This window comes from Oncorhynchus masou, chromosome 29, assembly GCF_036934945.1.
Source record: "Oncorhynchus masou masou isolate Uvic2021 chromosome 29, UVic_Omas_1.1, whole genome shotgun sequence".
Taxonomy (NCBI): domain Eukaryota; kingdom Metazoa; phylum Chordata; class Actinopteri; order Salmoniformes; family Salmonidae; genus Oncorhynchus; species Oncorhynchus masou.
Window position 1 is genome coordinate 64107566 of NC_088240.1, and position 21982 is coordinate 64129547.

A 21982-nucleotide genomic window follows, 5' to 3' on the forward strand; every position below is an offset into this window, starting at 1 on the left:
TAGAATAACAATAAACACTTATTTATTGAATTCTAAAAATACATTTAAGAAAGGGGTATTCAACATAGAAAACAATTTCCCATATTTTCTCACTAACATTATTTTGTAGCAAAATTGTTTTTTTTTTCTCCTAACCAACTGGAAGATAACCCCTGATTGTGCTTTTATAATGTTCATAAAGGAACACTTAGTGTCAAATTAACCAGCCATATAAAGAGAGCATATGTAAACAATATTTTTCTGAGAGTATTAGTTTAAACTGGACTGCGATGACAGATCAATGTCTATTGACAGATGCTGGTCTATACAGAATGTAATGCTTTAAGATTACACAAAAGGAACAAAAGTAAGAGCTTAATAATAACAGTGACTTAAACATTAACTCTAAAATCTAACACTACTTGGAACAAAAAAGGAAAACCTACAGTATCTTAGTGTCTGAGTGGTCTGCAGCTAAAATAGTACTAGAATAGGATATTCAAGACAGATTTAAGAAAGCTGGCCATCTAGCAAAGAAACACCGATATCCCACACCTCGACCTCACCCAAAGATTCCCAAACACTCACACATTCAGGTACGCAAATAACTAGAACTTAGCCAGCCTTGGAGAACATTTTCTGAAGAATCAGATGCATTTTCTCAGTTAGCACTATACACTTGAGCTAACTTTCTTCTTTTTTAAACATGATGCTGCAGACATGAACCAGAAATGCTGGGGATTGAATATCCTATATTAGAATGTGTTGCAAACCTTATTCTTAGGAGAATGAATGCACAGTGCAATCAAACCCACATTGCAGTATTTACACTCCTATGCAAACATACCTTTTCTTACTTTCTCTAAATTCACAGAAATGTTTGTACACTGTGGAGCCATCTGCATCTTTAACTCCTCCTACAGGGCTCAGCGTTAGCTTACAAGTGCTAGCCAATGGCTTCTTCATCAAAAGTATTGCAAGTAAATAAAATAATCTCAAAACCTAGTTACAAATACAATGTTATCGTTCTAAAATAAACAAGTAATAACCATTAATATTAATATAAAAGCATAAAACAAGACATATCATGAGAGAACACCAAGAGAACAGAGGGACGCTTGACTACCGCCTCTTTCCACGTCCTCGTCCCCTCCCTCTCCCCCGTTTGGGGGTCGTTGTGACCTTAGTTGAAGCCTTCTCCATTTCCTCTGTATCATCCACTGTTATCTGTTCTCCCTCCCCTGAATCCAGCTCCTCCTCCACTTTAACCAGAATGGTGTCTTCCGGAAATGGGACGTCCTCCTCCCCTTCCACTTTGTCCTCCTCCACAACTCTCTCCTCTGTCTCGTGTTGTTTTTCCATTTGGACCACCTCCTCTTCTGCCTCCTGGACACTTGTGCAGGTAGAACCAGTAGCATTGCTGGTATTGTTGCTCTGTTGTTGCTCTATGGCCTCCTCTAGTCGGAGGCGGTACTGCTCAGCCTCCTGCTCCTTCTGTAGGAGCTGTGTGCGGTACTCCTGGGCCTTCCGGTTGGCCTCCTGCAACTGCTTCTGGAGCTGCTCCCGACTGCTGTCCCCCGACTTCGCTTTCTGAGAACAATGGACACACACAGTAAGAGGAGAGAAACTATTTCAGAATATTATGCCAAGCCACAAAAATGGGGACCTTTGCTGACCTTGTCTTTGGGTCTGGTTAGGATGGCTGCAGGCTCTATTCTCCTCTTGCGTGCAGGAGAGGGATAAGGCTCCTGTTCCACCACCTCCTCTGTGATCTGACCAGCCGGGACTGCCACCACTACAAAAACAAAACACAAACTCATGAATGCATTCATTGTAATGTCTTGAAAAAGGCTGCACAAGTAAAATCTATATAAACATACACTCATTGGCCAGTTTATTAGGTACACATATCTAGTACCGGGTTGACACCCCTTTGCCTCCAGAACAGTCTGAATTCTTCAGGGCATGGATTCTACTAAATTGTGGCGTTCAAATGTTACTCAATTGGTATCAAGGGACCTATCAATAAGCTTTTTCTTGTTTTTAAGCTGATAGGAGTGGAACCTGGTGTGGTCGTCTTCTGCAATAGTCCATCCGTGACAAGGATCGACAAGTTGTGCATTCCGAGAAGCCATTCTGCACTGTTATTTGCCTGTTTGAGGCCTGCCTGTTAGCTTGCACGATTCTTGCCATTCTCCTTCGACCTCTCATCAACAAGTTTTTTCCCACAGGACTGCAGCTAACTGGATGTTTTGTTTGTTGCACTATTCTCTGTAAACCCTCTGTAAACCCTAGATAATGCGTGAAAAGCCATTTCTGAAATACTGGAACTGGTGAGCCTGTAGCATAGGTCACTCATTTTACCCATTCTAACAGTCAATCAAACAGTAACTGAATGCCCCGATGCCTGTCTACCTGCTTTTCATAGCAAGTTACGGCGACCTGACTTACTGTTTCTAGGAGCAAACCATTTTCGTGAACGGGTGGTATGCCTAATAAACTGGCCACTGAGTGTATATATAGATGAGGTTTCCTACTTACTTTGCTGCCCCTGCATAGTGACAAAGAACTGCTGCCCAAGTCCTGCTGGCTGCAAGTTGCCGTGTTGGTCCGTCACTATGGTGATGACCCTCTGACCTCCATCACCCACTACATGCTGAATGGCCGAATCCACAGAATCTGCAGCGATTGCGTCCTCAGATTTCCCTGTGGGAAAGATAGTTACTTACCATTGCAGTCTAAGAACTATAATACAGATCTGAGTTAGCCCTAACGCACAGTTACCATTTTATAGAATATGATATAGATCAAAGTACTATTAATTGTAACATGAGTAGCTCAGAGTAATTTGTAGTGTTATCCTCATGGTTATGCATAGACATCACTTACCTGCATTTTTATCCATGGGACCTGAGGCTTCTGCCAGGGCTGCCAGTGTTGCCAGGACTGAGGTGGTAGAGACAGATTCTCCTGGAATAATAAGACAATGAAAAACCTCAATCAAGTCATCCCATTTAAAAGTGTCTTGGGTGACGTCAGGTGGTAACTAAGGTTCCCCATTTATATAAATGATAAATGTCAGCGAGTTATATTTGATATACCTCTAGTTAATTTGTACCCAACTTACTGTAACCTGTGCTCCAGTTGCCCATACCTGACTTGGCGGTGGTGTTGACGAGGTCAGAGAGGTTCACGACCCCAGCAGAGGAGATGATGAACTGGGGCTCGGGGTTCATGTTCACTTGGTTTTGCATGCCATCCTGTGTACATACACAAAACACACTTTGAAGGTGTTATCTAACACAAAAACACAGATACAGTTCCTCCCACATACTGGGCAACAGTTTAACCTTCAGGGCCTCAACACGTGTTACATAAACCAGTGATAAGAACACATACTTGCACGTGTTTGGATAAAAAATAATAGTAAGCTGTGTTCACTTCCCTTCTTATACAGACATAAGGGCATTTTTGTGAAAACAAATTAACATCAGAGCCATATAAAAACAACACACACAGTCCCTTCACCTGTAACAGTATCATGAGCTCAGTGTTGCTGGTATCCATGGCGATGTCAAAGGGCGTCTTGTCAAACTTGCTGAGGGAGTGGACGTCTGCTCCATATTTGAGCAGCAGCTCTGCCACCTCTCTGTGACCGTGCTGGGCCGCCCAATGCAGGGCTGTCATCTTCAGCATGTCCTTAGCGTTGATGTCCGCTCCGCTCTGCTAGGGAGCACAGCACGCCCCCCCCAGTGGTGGGAAAGAGATAGGAAGGTGAGACGGGTAGCCTAGATTCCAAAATGTGGGTGGTGAACATTCAACATGAAAAAAATTACATTTGTTTGTCAGTCACTTTAATAAAAATATAACTATTATGTTTTTCATATAAACAGCTGAATACTGTCAGCTTTACATTTGGTTGCCCTTACACTGACTAGCAGCTCCACTATATTAGAGTGGCCCTCTGTGGCCGCCATGTGGAGTGGGGTCCTGTCCACTTTGGTCCGGGCATCCCTGCTGACGCCTGCTCGGAGAAGCACCTCAGCCGTGGAGTGGTGTCCGTACTGAGCAGCTAGATGGAGCGGGGAAGTCCCCAGCTAGAACACACGGTTTGGTTTATGAGGACCCAGTCCCTACAACACTGTGTCTGGATTGTGTGAAAGAAGCCAGCACTGCAACATAGGTAGATTTGTGATGAGATCTTTATGCAAGAGATCTGAGGAACAATATCTCTGTGTTAGGCTACATGCGGTGTGAAATCATAAATTGTGTAGATGGGAGTATCCCTACAGTGAGACCCTTACCCAATCAGTGGTGAAGGGAGCTCCATTGACCATGAGGGTCCTGACATCATCATCCAGCCCTGCCCGTGCAGCCTCCAGCAGCCGCTTTCCCAGGTCCACCAGTGACATCTACTGGGAGAGAGAAAGAGTGCTTTTGCGTAAGAATGTCAAAACAATAAGACAAACCCCTTGAGTGAATAGAAGCCATGCACTGCTAAAAAAAAAAGTCTCTAGAGAAAGGTTTTTGCTGCCAAAATAGAATTGTTTATGCTCTGCGAAACATGTTGCATCAATGTGTGTTATTGGTGTAATGTTGATGGTTGTGTTGAAGGAAAAATTGCAGTACTAGGAAATATTCCGTTTGTGTAAATTTGAAACAATCGTAGTCAAAACCCATGTGAAATTGTGGCAGCAATAAGAACCAACTTGGCAAAAGTGAAATGATTTATTTAGCTAAAATTACAGTGTCAAATCACAGGCTAGCTGAAGAAACACTGACTGAATTATCGCACAGTTCAATTAGCTGGGCTTGAACTTCTCGTTAGCTAGTAATACATATAATAATGTAACAATCAACAATATAAGCTTTGATACTTGGTTGGTGGTATGTTCCGGTGGAAGTCGAATATGAAACTACGGATGGCAAAGTGGGCACCAAATCTGTCTACTTCCACATCCGCACGATTATTGCTAGCTAGTTACTAGCATTCAGAACTGAAAATGGCTTTGAGTTTCACAAGACTTCAAATAGCATATCCCCGACACATAATCAATAACATCTTAATAGTATTTCGCGTTGGCGTTTTGGGTATTTAGCTACAGTGTAAGATAGCTAATAATGTTAATGGCTTAGTTTTAAAAGTAGCTAGCTCGTTAGCTAGCTATCTAACATTAAGCTAAGTTTGCAGAGTTTTTTTTTTTTACACGGTTTGTTGATATTTAGCTACAGCTAACAATGGATTAGGTTTTCAAGTGTTGCTTACCTTAGCTAGTCGTTCGCTAAAAGTGCAACTCTTCTAATTTCTGCCGCCGAATGTGTGTTTATTACACTTTCGTAACTTCTACACAGCTAAACAAACATAATATTTATATTTTTTGCAGAATCAAATATGGCGGCCAGGCACACCGGATGCGGTAATAGTATGTAGTGTGCAGCAAAAAATGTTCCACAAATGTTCCCACGTTCAAACATGATAAGAGACACTAGTATATCTTATGTAAAGTGATACTAATATGTAATGTAGTTATTGCCCAACCAAAGATACTGAATATAGCTAGATGTTTCAAATTCAAACCTCTGGTGAAACAACTAGTCTGAGCTAATATAGTGAACTACACTTCCCATAAACATTTGCGCACTGGAACATTCCTTCTGGCGTCACGTCCCTTAGCATCCATCGTTTCCTGTTGAAGTGTAAATGGAGACATGACACAGTTGTTTGGGGATTTTAAGAAACAATATAGTATAAATCCACTGAATTCAAAACTGCTGAAGTGATATTTAAATAGTCACTTGAACTCAGGCTCGGTGCAGTCGCTGGGAGCGATGGAGGCGGTCCCCCGTATGCCAATGATCTGGCTGGATCTGAAAGAGGCAGGGGAGTTTGAGTTCAGCCCGTCCGTAAGGCAGGTGAGATGGGTGAGGGAGTGGGATAACCGGGCACTGTCGGGCGGTTGAGTTCGGAAGTCAAGCAGGCGAGGATTAAGATAATCATACGTATCGAGCACATCTATACTGTTATTAGCCTGACGCATCAAGTAAAGGTAGTTAGCCTGCTAGTATCGGGTTAGCTGTGTCAGCCATGACAATCGCCTTTGTTTACATTTAGCTAGCTAAGTTGATAATTTGTAAGTCGCTCTGGATAAGAGCGTCTGCCAAATGACTTAAATGTAAATGTAATAATTAGTTAGCTATTTATGTCAACATGTAGTTTATGTGCAGATCCCCCAGTCACAACAAATAAATAGTCTTTAAAATAATGATGTCATTGTCATTAGTGCTGGAATGAGTTCAAATTAGAGAACAGCAGAGTAACGTTAGGTGAAAGGTCATAGTAGAGCCAGGGAAAACTGCCCTAGTCATCATAACATATGTCTGAGGAAATTCTCCCTCACAATATGTATTGAGAAATATTGCAAAGTAACACACCCACCACAATTACATTTTATGCCTTACTATCCAATCTCCTTTCTTCCACCTCCGCCTCATGCGCCAGATATTAGTAGAGGACTTTTGCCCTCTTTGGTCCTTGTTTTTTGCTTCCTTAGTACCATATACATTTTCTAGCAATGTTTGTCAATGACGGTTACGATTTTTATTATAGCAGCGACAGAATTTATCTGGAAATTAAATTAAGCATAACAGTCCATGGAAAAGTAATGGAAATAAGGAGAAAGACAGCCCAGAGAATAATGAAGAGAGAATAAGAGTTCCATTGTTTAGGCTAGTGTAACAGATGTGAAATGGCTAGCTAGTTAGCGGGGTACGCACTAATAGTGTTTCAATCGGTGGCGTCACTAGCTCTGAGACCTTGAAGTAGTTGTTTCCCCTGCTGTGCAAGGGCCTCGGATTTTGTGGAGCGATGGGTAACGATGCTTCGTGGGAGGAAGTTGTTGATGTGTGCTGAGGGTCCCTGGTTCAAGCCCAGGTAGGGGTGTGGAGAGGGACGGAATCTATACTGTTACACTAGCAGGGCAGCTGGAGTACAATACAAATGGACAACCGTGTGTGATTTATTTGGCTACGGCTGACAAATATATTTAGTTGGAGACGGATATTATGTTGGATGCATTTGTGTGCGTGGCTTGTAATAAGGACAAATGGTCTTGTTTACCTCCAGTGAGTGACTATAAGTAGCTGCTTATTAGAGAGGCTCATCACTGACTGGAGAATACTTACCACAGCAGGGCATGATGGGATTGCTCCAGAGCCATTTGGAGGCCAACTCCTCCCAGTCCAGCCAACAGGGTCATAGACAACCATGACAAGGGAATGATGATAAAGATTCGGTTCAATGTTAAAGCAGATTGACCATGTATTTGTCATCCAGGTTCAAATTTAGCAGATTACATGTGATGCACGTACATTGCATTTGGAAAGTATTCAGACCCCTTGACTTTTTCCACGTTTTGTTAAGTTACAGCCTTATTCTAAAATGGATGATAGTGTTTTTTTCACTCAATCAACACACAATACCCCAAAATTACAAAGCAAAAACAGGTTTAGATATTTTTGAAAATGTTTGAAAACCCTTAAATATCACATTTCCATAAGTATTCAGACCCTTTACTCACTACTTTGTTGAAGCACCTTTGGCAGTGATTACAGCCTCAGGTTTTCTTAGGTATGATGCTACAAGCTTGGCACACCTGTATTTGGGGAGTTTCTCCCATTCTTCTCTGCAGATTCAGGTCTCTCCAGAGATCGTTGATCGTGTTCAAGTCCGGGCTCTGGCTGGGCCAGTCAAGGACATTGCAAAGCCACTCCTGCGTTGTCTTGGTTGCATGCTTAGGGTCGTTGTTCTGTTGGAAGGTGAACCTTCGCCCCCAGTCTGAGATCCTGAACACTCTGGAGCAGGTTTTCATCAAGGATCTGTGTACTTTGCTCCGTTCATCTTTCCCTCGATCCTGACTAGTTTCCCTGTCCCTGCCTCTGAAAAACATCCCCACAGCATGATTCTGCCACCACCATACTTCACCGTAGGGATGGTGCCAGGATTCCTCCAGACATGACTCTTGGCAATCAGGCCAGTGTTCAAGCTTGGTTTCATCAGATCAGAGAATCTTGTTTCTCATGGTCTGAGAGTCCTTTAGGTGACTTTTGGCAAACTTCAAGCGGGCTGTCATGTGCCACTTACTGAGGAGTGGCTTCTGTCTGGCTGCAGAGATGGTTGTCCTCTGGAAGGTTCTCCCATCTACACAGAGGAACTCTGGAGCTCTGTCAGAGTAACCACCGGGTTCTTGGTTACCTCCCTGACCAAGGTCCTTCTCCCCCGATTGCTCAGTTTGGCTAGGTGGACAGCTTTAGGAAGAGTCTTGGTGGTTCCAAACTTCTTCCATTTAAGAATGAAGGAAACAACTGTGTTCTTGGAGACCTTCAATGCTGCAGAAATGTTTTGGTACCCTTCCCCAGATCTCCGACTCGACACAATCTTGTCTCCGGGCTCTACGGACAATTCCTTTGACCTCATTGCTTGGTTTTTGCTCTAACATGCACTGTCAACTTTTGCACCTTTATATAGACAGATGTGTGACTTTCCAAATCATGTCCAATCACTTGAAATTAACACAGGGGGACTCCAATCAAGTTGTAGAAACATCTCAAGGATGATCAATGGAAACAGGATGCACCTAAGCTCAATTTCAAGTCTCATAGCAAAGAGTTTGAATACTTATGTAAATAAAGTGTTTCTGTTTTTATTTGGATAAATTAGCAAAACATTCTAAACCTGTTTTTGCTTTGTCATTATGGGGTATTGTGTGTAGATTGAAAAAGTGTTTTATTTTATCAATTTTAGAATACGGTTGTAATGTAACAAAATGTGGAAAAAGTTAAGGGGTTTGAATACGTTCCGAATGCACACACACACACGTGCGTGTGCATTTGGAATAAATGGATTTGACTATTTCAGCCACACCTGTTGCTGACAGGTGTATAAAATCGAGCACACAGCCATGCAATCTCCATAGACTAACATTGGCAATAGAATGGCCTTACTGAAGAGCTCAGTGACTTTCAACGTCATAGGATGCCACCTTTCCAAGTAATTTCATCAAATGTCTGCCCTGCTAGAGCTGCCCTGGTCAACTGTAATTGCTGTTATTAAGGGAAAATGTCTAGGAGCAACAACGGCTCAGCCGCGAAGTGGTAGGCCACACAAGCTCACAGAACGGGACCGCCGAGTGCTGAAGCGCGTAAAAATCGTCTGTCCTCGGTTGCATCACTCACTACCGAGTTCCAAACTGCCCCTGTGAGGAACGTCAGCACACTAATGCTCTTGTGGCTGAATGTAAGCAAGTCCCCGCAGCAATGTTACAACATCTAGTGGAAAGTCTTCCCATATGTGGAAGATGTTATAGCAGCAAAGGGGGGACCAACTCCATATTAATGCCCTTGATTTTGAAATGAGATGTTCGACGAGCAGGTTTCCACATACATTTGGTCATGTAGTCATGTCAATACTATTTAAATTTTGTCCACCACTTACCAGATTTGAATAACTGTACAATAATCCATCTGACAAAAATCAAAAAATGAATCAACTAAGACATCTTTCCAAAACTACACATCATTGAATATTAAACATGTATTTCTTAACAAAAATAGTTACCTACAGTACTGTGTGTATCATGGCGTTGGTCACCTTTGACATCAATGCAAATAGAAACCATTGTAGGGTAAATCCATTTAAATTCAATCACCTTTTGGTTTAAACAAAACACTTTCCATACATGTTTGCCCATGAAAGAAGTGGTCAGAAATGCCAAAACATTCAGAAGATAAAACTGCTCAAAGTTTACCCATTTGTCATACCCCACCATACCATGAGACAGCCATGTCTTCATCACTGGAAAATATAAACTGTTGAGTTTGATCAAATTTAAAAGCTTACAAACAGGGTTGTCAAATTATTTCATAATTTCTAGATATGAAAACTGATTTGAACCTTTAACATCAATTATCTAAACGCTTAAACTCATATTTTCCCCCCTCATATTCACATATGTTGTAGCTTAGACCCTACTTTACATCTGAGGTTTTTGTGTTTCCTGTTATAGCTCCTCCCACCATCCTCCTCTGGCCTATAGGAAGATGGGCTCATTGCAATGGCTGGAATGGAATTTTTGGAACAGAGTCAAACATAAGGTTTCATATGTCTGATACTGTTCCAGTCATACCATTCCAGACATTACAATGAGCTCGTCCTCCTATACCTCCTCCCACCAGCCTCCACTGATATGCCTACCTGGTCCTTGTCTGTTGGCTTTTTTGCATATAGCTACATTTCTTTTAATACAGTTCCTATTCGATGCACAAAACCATTCAAACAAAGTATTTGCATACCGTCACCATAATTTGAATGGATAAATAAAATAAATAAAGGTCTTTGTTGACTTACTGTGTGAGGTAAATGATCCACTAAGCATGACTTTTCCATGTAAAATGCTTCCAATTTGGATTATGGTATCTTAACATGATTTTCATATATTATAGTTTATGGCACTTTCATTATACTTGTGTCATGAAATTGATGATTATAGCTCACTTCCTGTAAAATACATAGGTGTACATGTACATGAATGGGTACTTTGGGTAAAGGAATTGGGGCATTAACTTGTAAATGTTGTTGTGCAAGTGTCTCTTTACCCACCATCAACACCAACATTTCTGCAATTGACCATCTGATTTAGTCTCGATTCTAAAATGATTCTCAGCAAATAAACAAGATAGAAGTACAACACTCCCCACGCCACATTATTTTACTTTTTTACATTTTTATTAGCCTACAAATTGCACGCTCCTTATTTTCATGTACAGTACTGGACCTAGAATACAAGGGTTGGATTTGCACTAAACAATTTCAGGTCAGAAAAATCATGTAAATAATCTGGCTCATGGTTAGCCTCATATACATTATCTGCTGGTATCACATTAAATTGGAGAACTCACAACTGAACAAAAAGTTCATGTTCATTTAAGAAAGCAACACAGAAACACAGATAAATTAGAGACAGATCCCGTTCACACCTTTATTGCAGAATTGTGATCTGTGATGAATGAACATTGGCACTACTGTGGTTCATCTTGAATAATGTTTTTAAGTTAACAATTAAAACACGTTTAAACACTTCACTTCAATGAATCAACATGGAATGAATCAGAAAATAATTGCAAAAGTACAAACAATCTAACTTGTTTGTAAATGTTACACATCTTAGTAATTAGCCTATTATTACCAAAGCATCATTTCAGGTGTACAAAAAAGTCCATACCAGAGGTGGCCAACCTTGCTCCACTCTCTGATCTACAGGGTGAGCATGCTTCTATTCCAGCCCAGCAATAATACATGTTATTATCAACTCATTAGGTTTGGTAAGTTAAATCAGGTGTGTTTGTGCTGGGCTTGAACAGAAGCCTGCACACCCAGTAAGGATTGGATTACGACAGTTGTAATCAGGCCTTTATGGTAGAGTGGCAAGTCGGAAGCCACTCCTCATTTAAAGGCACATGACAGCCCGCTTGGAGTTTGCCAAAAGGCACCTAAAGGACTCTCAGACCATGTTGAAACAAGATTCTCTGGTCTGATGAAACCAAGATTGAACACTTTGGCCTGAATGTCAAGTGTCACTTCTGGAGGAAACCTGTCACCATCCCTACGGTGAACCATGGTGGTGGCAGCATTGTTCTGTGGGGATGTTTTTCAGCGGCAGGGACAGGGAGACTAGTCAGGATCGAGGGAAAGATGAGTGGAGCAAAGTACAGAGAGATCCTTGATGAAAACCTGCTCCAGAGCGCTCAGGACCTCAGACTGGGGCGAAGGTTAACCTTCCAACAGGACAACGACCCTAAGCATACAGCCAAGACAACACAGGAGTGGCTTCGGGACAAGTTTCTGAATGTCCTTGAGGGCCCCAGCCAGAGCCTGGACTTGAACCCTATCGAACATCTCTGGAGATACCTGAAAATAGCTGTGCAGGGAAGCTCACCTCCAACCTAACAGAGCTTGAGAGGATCTGCAGAGAAGAATGGGAGAAACTCCCCAAATACAGGTGTGCCAAGCTTGTAGCGTCATACCCAAGAAGACTCGAGTCTGTAATCACTGCCAAAGGTGCTTCAACAAAGTACTGTAAAGGGTCTGAATACTTATGTAAACATGATATTTCAGTTGTTTTTTTTTACATTTGCTACAATTTCAAAAAACCTGTTTTAGTTTTGTCATAATGCTGCATTGTGTGTAGATTGAGAACTTTACATTTTTTTAAATTCAATTTTCGAATAAGGCTGTAACGCAGCGAAATGTGGAAAAGTGAAGGGGTCTGAATACTTTCCAAATGCACTGTATGTATGGAAGGTTTCAAATCAAAGGGGGTGGTGTCAAATAGTATTCAAATGGATTTACCCTGTAGTCCCAGAAATCTTGCATTTCGATTCTCAATATCCAACTTTTAACCGAGTAAATGCTCCCAAGGAGTTTTCTGTATTCCTAATTTCTGTAAAACTATCGACATTGGGCATGAGATAAACTCTGAATTCCCAGAAACTTCTATCGAGGACCAGCTGCTTGTTGGTCCAGCTCCCTTTCTCAGCTTCTTTCACCTGTATGATCTTACACACTTCAGACGGAACCCTAACAGTGTCACCGTAGCTCTGTGTCACCTCAAAAATGTCTGCAGCACCAGCCGGAGGTTGACCACCATCTTGTAGGTGCAGAAGGTGTCCTCCTGAACAGGCTCTCTGTAGACGTAGTCCTGGAGATCCACCTCCGGCGCCCTCCTCATTGTGGAATGGTCTGGCGTAGTGGTACGCTGTGCATTACGACACCAGCCGGAACGACCTGGGGGGCCTGTCCAGAGCAGCAAAACACACAGTACAGAGACATGGGCCGGTCTCTGTTGACCATGGCGATGATTCGCATGGCTCCCCTTCCCCTGTGGTCCTTGTATGCAGACACCATTAGATGCGTTGAACCCTTGACTGGTGTTATAGTGCATTTGGCAGAGTGAACAGGGCAGCTAGAGTGGAAAGGGGGAGGAATGGAGCAAGCTTGAATAGAGTTGGTCCTGAAAGTCACCAATGGCCTGAGAGTGACACTCAGACACAGGATGATCAAACAGACTTTCCCTAACTGACTTGTGGTTTGGTGCAGGTCAGCCACCCAATCTGTTGGAGACCTGTAGGTGTATGTGTCCAAATCAACAATCATGATGATAACACAACATTGATAAATATATATAATAATAATATATCCCATTTAGCAGACGCTTTTGTCCAAAGCGACTTACAAGTCGGCTGGGGCCACTACTTTTACATATGGGTGGTCCCAGCGGGAATCGAACCCACGACGCTTGGCGTTGCAAGCGCCATGCTCTACCGACTGAGCCACACAGGACCCCCTTGATAACAACAACCGTCATTATGATTGTTACAAAGATCATCATCATCCCTGTCACAATCAGAACATTGACAGGAATTTTATCAGTGAGGCGATGAACAATCAGGCAGGGAAAATCAAGACACATGGGAATTCAATCGGCTTAATCCATTTGGTCCACCGTCCCCTAACAACCATCTCCAGATATCTCCATCATTACCTGCCGGCTCTGGGAACCTCCACATCCTGATCAGTTTGTGGGGCTGAAGGGGCGTCTCTAATCTCTCCGCTGTCAGAAGATCCAGGCTCGGATCCAGACGTCACTGCTGCTCTTCTTCTCAACATCTACAGGAGAATACTGCAGTATCTCTTGATGACCAAGTAAAACAAGAGACTAGATTTAGGCCAGGATTCTATTCATAGAGCAGCGCGCTGGGAAGCTGACAATGCGGCTTTTAAAGGCATTTTGCCAGACGTTCGCCAGATCTCATTCACTGTAAAGCTGTGCATGTTGGTTCAATCGGGAATAACCTTTATGTCAGCGTGCTATAAGAGGAGAGGAGGCTGGTGGGAGGAGCTATAGGAGGACAGGCTCATTGTAATGTCTGTAATGGAATAAATGGAACGGTATCAAACACATAAAATATATGGAAACCACATATTGGACTCCGTTCCACTATTCCATTTCAGCCAATACAATGAGCCCTTCCTCCTATATCTCCTCCCACCAGCCTCCTCTGGCTATAACGTAGATCTAACGTGGATTGGAATTAATTCCGGCTTTAGGCCAACGAAGACCAACAAAAAATAAAACACTGATTGTCTGGGAGATTTAGATTAATTTCCTTTGTCCACACAAATAGGTGCAGACCTAGTCTTTTTTTTATTGCTTGGATTATGGATTCATTATGAATGTTAGTGCTAAACTTGTGCTGGATCCCGCTGGAACAATGAGATGGTGGCGATGCAGGGCAGCATATTGAAGTTACTTAGGAACTGTGCACACTTTGGAGAGTTGTGTGGCCACTTGGAGACACCAGTTTGACCTCTCATTCAAACCCTTTTAATGATTTTGTTTTATATTGCATCAATCTCAAATATGCATTATTATTATGTTACTGAATGTATCCAGAGTGTTTCCAGATTTCGTTATCAACAAATGCTGTGAAAAGTACAGCTGATGTAAAATGCACTTAAAATCAACAGTGTAATGTTTGAATTCAGTCTTGTCAGGTGAAGTGGTGTGTCCTCACCTTCTGATAATGGCCTCATCTCCACTCTGAAACCTTTGATCCAAATGACAAATATGAACTTACTATAGTCTTTCTATCTGTTGCGATGTTGTGTCTTGTGTGAATTCCACTAATGATCTGTTGTAGCCTATGCCCACACTGTATGTTCCACCTTTTATTATTGTAAAACCAATATGATTGGCAGCAACTGTGGGACAGCCTTTTATCTCAGACGTTGATGCAAAAAACAGTTTAACATGGTCTGACTGATTTGATAGTCAATTGGTTGCCAAAAAGGTACCAGAAAAAAAAATGTTTTTTAGAATTTCCCCGACCCTTGCAGTAGAACAAACATGCTTTAAACTCTGGAATCATCCAACAATTATGCCTAATAAAACCATCAACCATCTATGCAGGTACTATGTACTATAGGTTTTCTATATGAATGGTGTCTGGGTGAACATAGAATCACCATTGCCTGAATGCACTATAGTCATACACCACCCACCCTACACAAATCCAGGGACTCTCTCAGGCCACGAGCGATGTGGACAACTAAATATTTATGTACAAGCCTGCAGGGTTCTCCCCAGGATTCTTTTGACAATGTGAGGGCCATTCAGTTTGCTGTGCTTCTTATAGGCCTACATTTTCCTCTAATCAACTCTCTAGGCCTAATTGAATGTTCTCGTGTTGGAACAATAAAGTTCCTCAATCTACAATACCAGTCAAAAGTTTGGACACACCTACTCATTCCAGGATTTTTCTTTATGTTTATTATTTTCTACATTGTAGAATAATACTGAAGACATCAAAACTATAAAATGACACATGTGGAATCATGTAGTAACCAAACAAGTGTTAAACAAATCTAAATATATTTTAGATTCTTCAAAGTAGCCACCCTTTGCCTTGATGACAGCTTTGCACACTTGGCATTCTCTCGACCAGTTTCATGAGGTAGTCACCTGGAACGCTTTTCTAACAGTCTTGAAGGAGTTCCCACATATGCTGAGCACTTGTTGGCTGCTTGTCCTTCACTCTGCGGTCGAACTCATCCCAAACCATCTCAATTGGGTTGAGGTCTGGTGATTGTGGAGGCCAGGTCATCTGATGCAGCACTTCATCACTTTCCTTGATCAAATAGCCCTTATACAGCCTGGAGGTGTGTTTTGGTTCATTGCCCTGTTGAAAAACACTAAGCGCAAACCAGATGAGATGGCGTATCGCTGCAGAATGCTGTGGTAGCCATGTTGGTTAAGTGTACCTTTGCATTCTAAATAAATCACTGACAGTGTCACCATCAAAGCACCTCAACACCACCTCCTCCATGCTTCACAGTGGGAGCCAAACATGCTGAGATCATCCGTTCAAGAAGAAGTTTGTTGTGCTTCTTGTAGGCATACATTTTCCTCTAATCAACTCTCTAGGCCTACTCTGCGTCTCACAAAGACCATGGTTGGAACCAAAAATCTCAAATTTGGACTCATCAGACTAAAGGACAGATTTCCACCGGTATAATGTCTATTGCTCGTGTTTCTTGGCCCAAGCAAGTCTCTTCTTCTTATTGGTGTCCTTTAATAGTGGTTTCTTTGTGGCAATTTGACTACGAAGGCCTGATTCATGCTGTCTCCTCTGAACAGTTGATGTTGAGATGTGTCTGTTACTTGAACTCTGTGAAGCATTTATTTGGGCTGCAATTTCTGAGGCTGGTAACTCTAATGAACTTATCCTCTGCAGCAGAGGTAACTTTGGATCTTCCTTTCCTGTGGCGGTCCTCATGAGAGCCAGTTTCATCATAGCTCTTGATGGTTTTTGCGACTGCACTTGAAGAAACTTTCAAAGTTCTTGGATGTTCCGTATTGACTGACCTTCATGTCTTAAAGTAATGATTGACTGTTGTTTCTCTTTGCTTATTTTAGCTGTTCTTGCCATAATACGGACTTGGTCTTTTACCAAATAGGGCTATCTTCTGTATTCCACCTCCTTGTCACCACAACTGATTGGCTCAAACATATTAAGAAGGAAAGAAATTCCACAAATGAACTTTTGACAAGACACACCTGTTATTTGATATGCATTCCAGGTGACTACCTCATGAAGCTGGTTGAGAGAATGCCAAGAGTGTACAACGCTGTCATCAAGGCAAAGGGTGGCTACTTTGAAGAATTTCAAATATAAAATATATTTAGATTTGTTTTAACACTTTTTTTGGTTACTACATGATTCCATATGTGTTATTTCATACTTTTGATGTCTTCATTATTATTCTACAATGTAAAAAATAAAGAAAAACCTTTGAATGCGTAGTTGTCCAAACTTTTGACTGGTACTGTAAATCTATTTCTGATTGAATGAATAGACCTTATTGGTTAAATAAAGGTTATTTGCTGTGCTCCCAATGGCCCCTCTTATCTGCTTCCCTCTGTCCTTTCAGTTCATCCTGAAGAACTATGGGGAGAATCCAGACAGCTATAATGAACAGCTGAAGAAGCTGGAGACACTGAGACAGGTATGAACTGGGACTGAGCGTGCTATGCAAATGTCATATGTTGTGATTTATTTGTTATGTCGGTCATATACTATACTTTCTTTCTATCCTATAATAAGTAAGTGTTTGTGGCAGGGTGCGGTGAATGTGACGCGGGACTTTGAGGGCTGCAGCATTTTGAGGAAGTACTTTGGGCAGCTGCACTACCTCCAGAGCCGTGTGCCTCTGGGGCCTGGGCAGGAAGCAGCAGTACCCATCTCATGGTATGAGGCAATAAAGTACACATAGGAGCCCTATCTTTACACACTTACCCATGAGATCCTTATCATACACACACTGGCTTTCATAAACTCTACAACAGACAGCTACGGAAAGACCGGAAGAACACAAGGTAACACTTTATTTGGATAGTCCATCTGTAGATGCTACAGATGGACTATCTACTAACCCTAACATTAACCCTTATCCTAACCCTAAACTTAACCCTAACTTTAAATTCTTACCCTAACCCTTATTCTGAACCATCTCTAACTGTAACCGTAGCAAGCATTTGCTTATGAACAGATCTACAGAGCATCTACAGATGGACAATCTGGACTATCCAAATAAAGTGTGAGCGAACACACACACACACACACACTTTCATAAGCTCTTCCTACCATACGCATAGACATACACCACACCCTCAGGTATGTAATACAGTATGTCGACAATTTCATTATCTCTTACCAGGACAGAAATATTTTCTGGAAAAACAGTTACTATGAAACAAAGATGAATGATAGTAAAAAGGTTTGGATCACTTTACATTACATTTTGGGCGAACTCGGCTCCATCCTTCATTGAATCAGATGGCTCAATCATCACAAAACCCACCGATATTGCCAACTACTTAAATTGTTTTTTCATTGGCAAGATTAGCTAACTTTGGCATGACATGCCAACAAAAAATTCTGAACCTACACATCCATGCATAACTGACCAAATAATGAAATTCTGTAAAGTGAGTGTGGAAGAGGTGAAACAAATATTGTTGTCTATCAACAATGACAAGCCACCTGGTTCTGACAACTTGGATGGAAAATTACTGGGGATAATAGGGGACGATATTGCCACTCCTGTTTGCCATCTTTTCAATCTAAGCCTACAGGAAAGTGTGTTCCCCCAGACCTGGAGGGAAGCAAAAGTCATTCTGCTCCCCAAGAATAGCAAAGCACCCTTTACTGGCTAAAACAGCCAACCAATCAGCCTGTTACCAACCCTTAGTAAACTTTTGGATCAAAATAGTGTTTGACCAGATACAATGCTATTTCACGATAAACAAATTAACCGCAGATTTTCAAAACGCTTATAGGGACGGGCATTCAACATGTACGCTACTTACACAAATCACTGATGATTGGCTAATAAAATAATAAGTAATAAACAGATTGTTTTGTTAGTCTTCAGTGCAACTTTTGACATTATCTGTAATAATCTGCTGCTGGAAAAGTGTATGCGTTATGTAATGTTCCCTCAGTGTTTTTCCGGCACTGAGCAAATTTCAGGTCTGCTTAACGTAAACCTGAATGTTGTGAAAACTCTGTGCAACTTTCAGCACACGTTTACTGTGAACACTGAGGTTGTACCCGCTTTAAGTTACAGTTTTAACAGTGGCCAAGTAGGCTACTGTGGCTACTTGATCATAATGTAGGCCAACCAGAGTAGCCTAGCATCAAAACAATGGAGAAAATGCATCCCATAACATTTTAACATGGAAACGGCTGTTCTGTCATTCAGCCTAATGTAGCAGCCAATGTGTGGTGCTCAATGTAGGCTTACATTCCATGAGACTTTTGAAAAAAAGTGCAGGGCTTGACATTAACCTGTTTATCCACTTGTTTGATGCAAGAAACCACTTTACAAAATACATTATTATTCCCATACCATTATTACAGAGAATCAGACAAATTATTCTACCCTCTGTCTATTGGCTACTTAGGTTATTCAAGCCTGTCTCAAAATACAACACTGCCCCTTTAAGATATAAAAAAAGCTCTTCACCTGACTCGCTTTTCAAAGATGTCTAGAAATGTATATGTTTTGTGCTCTTGTAGGAAGCAATCACTCCCCTATTGCTGACTACAAATGATCTATAACTGGGCTAATAACTCACTAACTAGCAAAGGATATGAACAAAATGTGCACACGTGGCTACAGCAGCTCTTACTTTGACCTCAAATGAAGAGCATCTACTCACGACCGCTCATGCTGCTAACACAGTCCAGTTCAAAGTAAATGGCACATACCATATATGGCAATGATCTATTTGCATATAGGTCTACTTCAGCTCTGATTGGTTATACCGCACCGGTCTGTGTAGAGTACGGGCTGAGTAGTGCGTGGGAATGCAATAGAATCATACTCTGATGCTTTCTGCCTACAACAAAATCTCTTGCATAGTTTGTTTTGTTTCGGTAATATTGCATTGATTCGATCACAATTTCCACGGTCCACGGTAAATGGAAACGTTGATAGGGAAAACTCAAGAACAGTGGTCACCAACCTTGTCTGAGTCAAGATCACTGAGTCAAAATGCAAGCCGAGATCTACTACTCAGATTTTTCTTTAAACATGACTTTAAAAAAATGTAAGCCTATGCAACAATCAATAACAGTTCTGTAGTAATGAGGTTTGTGCAGTAAGTTATAGGCCCAATACATTATCACTGCATATTGACTTTGCTTGAATTGCCCTGCCAATGCATTGTTGTTCAGGTAATAAAAAATAAATGTAAACATTTTTGGGGGAGGCTGATGGTGCCTGCATCTGATGGTGAGTCTCAGCGGAGGGAGAGAGCAGCAGACTGAGGGTCCGCCTCTCAACATCCCTCCACTCTCCCTTTCCTCCACTGACACTGACCAAAAAGGGACACCATCTTCCAGCTGGCGAAACTCGACTCGCACCGCATTATTTCTGCATCATGCACAAAGTCCTGTCGAACAGAGAAAGTTAAATATTCCTCGAAATGAAAAAAGACCAAAGACGCTAATAATAACAACAACACAAGCCTATAGATACATTTTCCTACTCATTCATTACTGCTGCAGTTCTTGTTGTAGATCTGAATGGAAATAGGAACAACGCGCATTTTATGGCTTATGAAAGTGTTGAATACAAAGTGTTGACAGTGCTGAGTAAGAACTTAAACTCAGTCATAAAACAGCATCTTCTTTGCTGTATTCGCTGACAGTCTCTCTCTACTCATAGTTTTAAATGTTTAGAAATGTCACGGTATCAACTTTCTGTGGCTTTCTTTTATGCCGTGCTACGTTACTGCAGACACGGTCATCTGAGCCATCTGATTGGCCAGCGGTAGGTCTATAGTGCACTTCATTTGCTTTCTGGGTCCGTAGGAAAGGCAGATTTTACTTTCAGACACATGCAATGGTTCAGAATGGCAACAGCTCACCTACCCGGGTCGCAGGGCAGCTGAATCGAGTGCACCTACCGCCAACAGCCCAAGACTAAAATGAAAAAATAGGAACACAAGGCTTTATCGTTGGGTTTTTTACAGAAATGTTTGGCAATCGACTAGCAATGTCTTGGAGATTGACCGGTTGGTGGCCGCTGCTCTCGTGCTTCTCTCTGTGGGCTGATATTTCTGCGTGGCAGTTCCGGGGCTACACGCGCGCAGCTTAGATGGAGCATTGGTGTTATGGCCTTACATCCCCTGCTATATTGTGGATCGAGAGTTACCTGTATAACAGAACACAGGCCCCTTACTATTCAATCTTTACTAATGACCTGCCGCTGGCTCTGAGTCAAGCCTGTTTGTCTATGTATGCTGATGACTCAACACTCTACACGTCAGCAACCACAGCAAGTGAAATCACTGCAGCGTTTAACACAGAGCTGCAGTCAGTTTCAGAATGGGTGGCAAGAAAGCAGTTAGTCCTAAATATTTCAAAAACTAAAAGCATTGCAATTGGGACAAATCATTCACTTAACCCTTAACCTCAACTAATTAATAATGTCGAAATTGAGCAAGTTGAGGAGACTAAGCTTCTTGGAGTATCCTTGGATTGTAAACTGTCATGGTCAAAACATTTTGACCCAACAGTAACTAAGATGGGGAGAGGTCTGTCCATAATAAAGCGCTGCTCAGCTTTCTCAACAATGCTATCATCAAGGCAGGTCCTACAGGCCCTAGACGATTGTCCAGTCGTCTGGTTAGGTGCTACAAAGAGGGACTTAGGAAAATTACATTTGGCCCAGAACAAGGCAGCACGGCTGGCTCGTAAATGTACACGGAGAGTTAACATTAATAATATGCATGTCAGTCTCACCTGGCTCAAAATAGAGGACAGATTGACTTCATCACTACTTGTGTTTGCGAGAGGCATTGACATGTTGAATGCACCAAACTATTAGCACACAGCTTGGACACCCATGCATACCCCACAAGATGCTACCTGAGGTCTCTTCACAGTCCCCAAGCCGGGGCGGCAGGGTAGCCTAGCGGTTAGAGTGTTGGACTAGTAACCGGAAGGTTGCAAGTTCAGACCCCCGAGCTGACAAGGTACAAATCTGTCGTTCTGCCCCTGAACAGGCAGTTAACCCACTGTTCCTAGGCCGTCATTGAAAATAAGAATTTGTTCTTAACTGACTTGCCTAGTTAAATAAATAAATAAATAAAAAGTCCAGAACAGATTATGGGAGGTGCACAGTACTGCATAGAGCCATGGCTACATTGAACTCTATTCCACATCAAATAACTCATGCAAGCAGTAAAATCTGATTTAAAATACACCTTATGGAACAGCCGGGAATGTGAAGAGACACACATAGGCACAGACAGACACACACTTAGATATGTAAATATGTGGTAGTAGAGTAGTGGCCTGAAGGAACACACTTAGTAGA

General features: G+C 41.9%; 2 protein-coding genes across 4 annotated transcripts in view; one reads left to right on the forward strand and one right to left on the reverse strand.

The window, feature by feature from the left end:
• LOC135520268 (GA-binding protein subunit beta-1-like) lies at positions 1-5863 on the reverse strand. 3 transcript variants are annotated; one of them, XM_064945685.1, is made up of 10 exons: positions 5776-5863; positions 5246-5666; positions 4284-4394; positions 3909-4076; positions 3508-3702; positions 3107-3239; positions 2869-2949; positions 2521-2685; positions 1656-1774; positions 1-1569 (listed from the first exon to the last, which is right to left on the reverse strand). In XM_064945685.1, exons 3-10 carry the CDS (start codon positions 4389-4391, stop codon positions 1102-1104), a joined length of 1437 nt encoding a protein of 478 aa, XP_064801757.1. In that variant the 5' UTR covers positions 4392-4394; positions 5246-5666; positions 5776-5863; the 3' UTR covers positions 1-1101. The 3 variants fall into 3 exon arrangements, with proteins under 3 accessions (XP_064801757.1, XP_064801756.1, XP_064801758.1); XM_064945684.1 differs by having other exon boundaries at positions 4284-4391; positions 5776-5862; XM_064945686.1 differs by having other exon boundaries at positions 3134-3239; positions 4284-4391; positions 5776-5861.
• The window catches only part of LOC135520265 (tyrosine-protein phosphatase non-receptor type 23-like), a 27806-nt gene continuing 11632 nt past the window's right edge, over positions 5809-21982 (forward strand). The window contains 3 exon segments of the mRNA XM_064945679.1: positions 5809-5892; positions 17024-17098; positions 17213-17340. Coding sequence (XP_064801751.1) covers positions 5809-5892; positions 17024-17098; positions 17213-17340 — 287 coding nt within the window.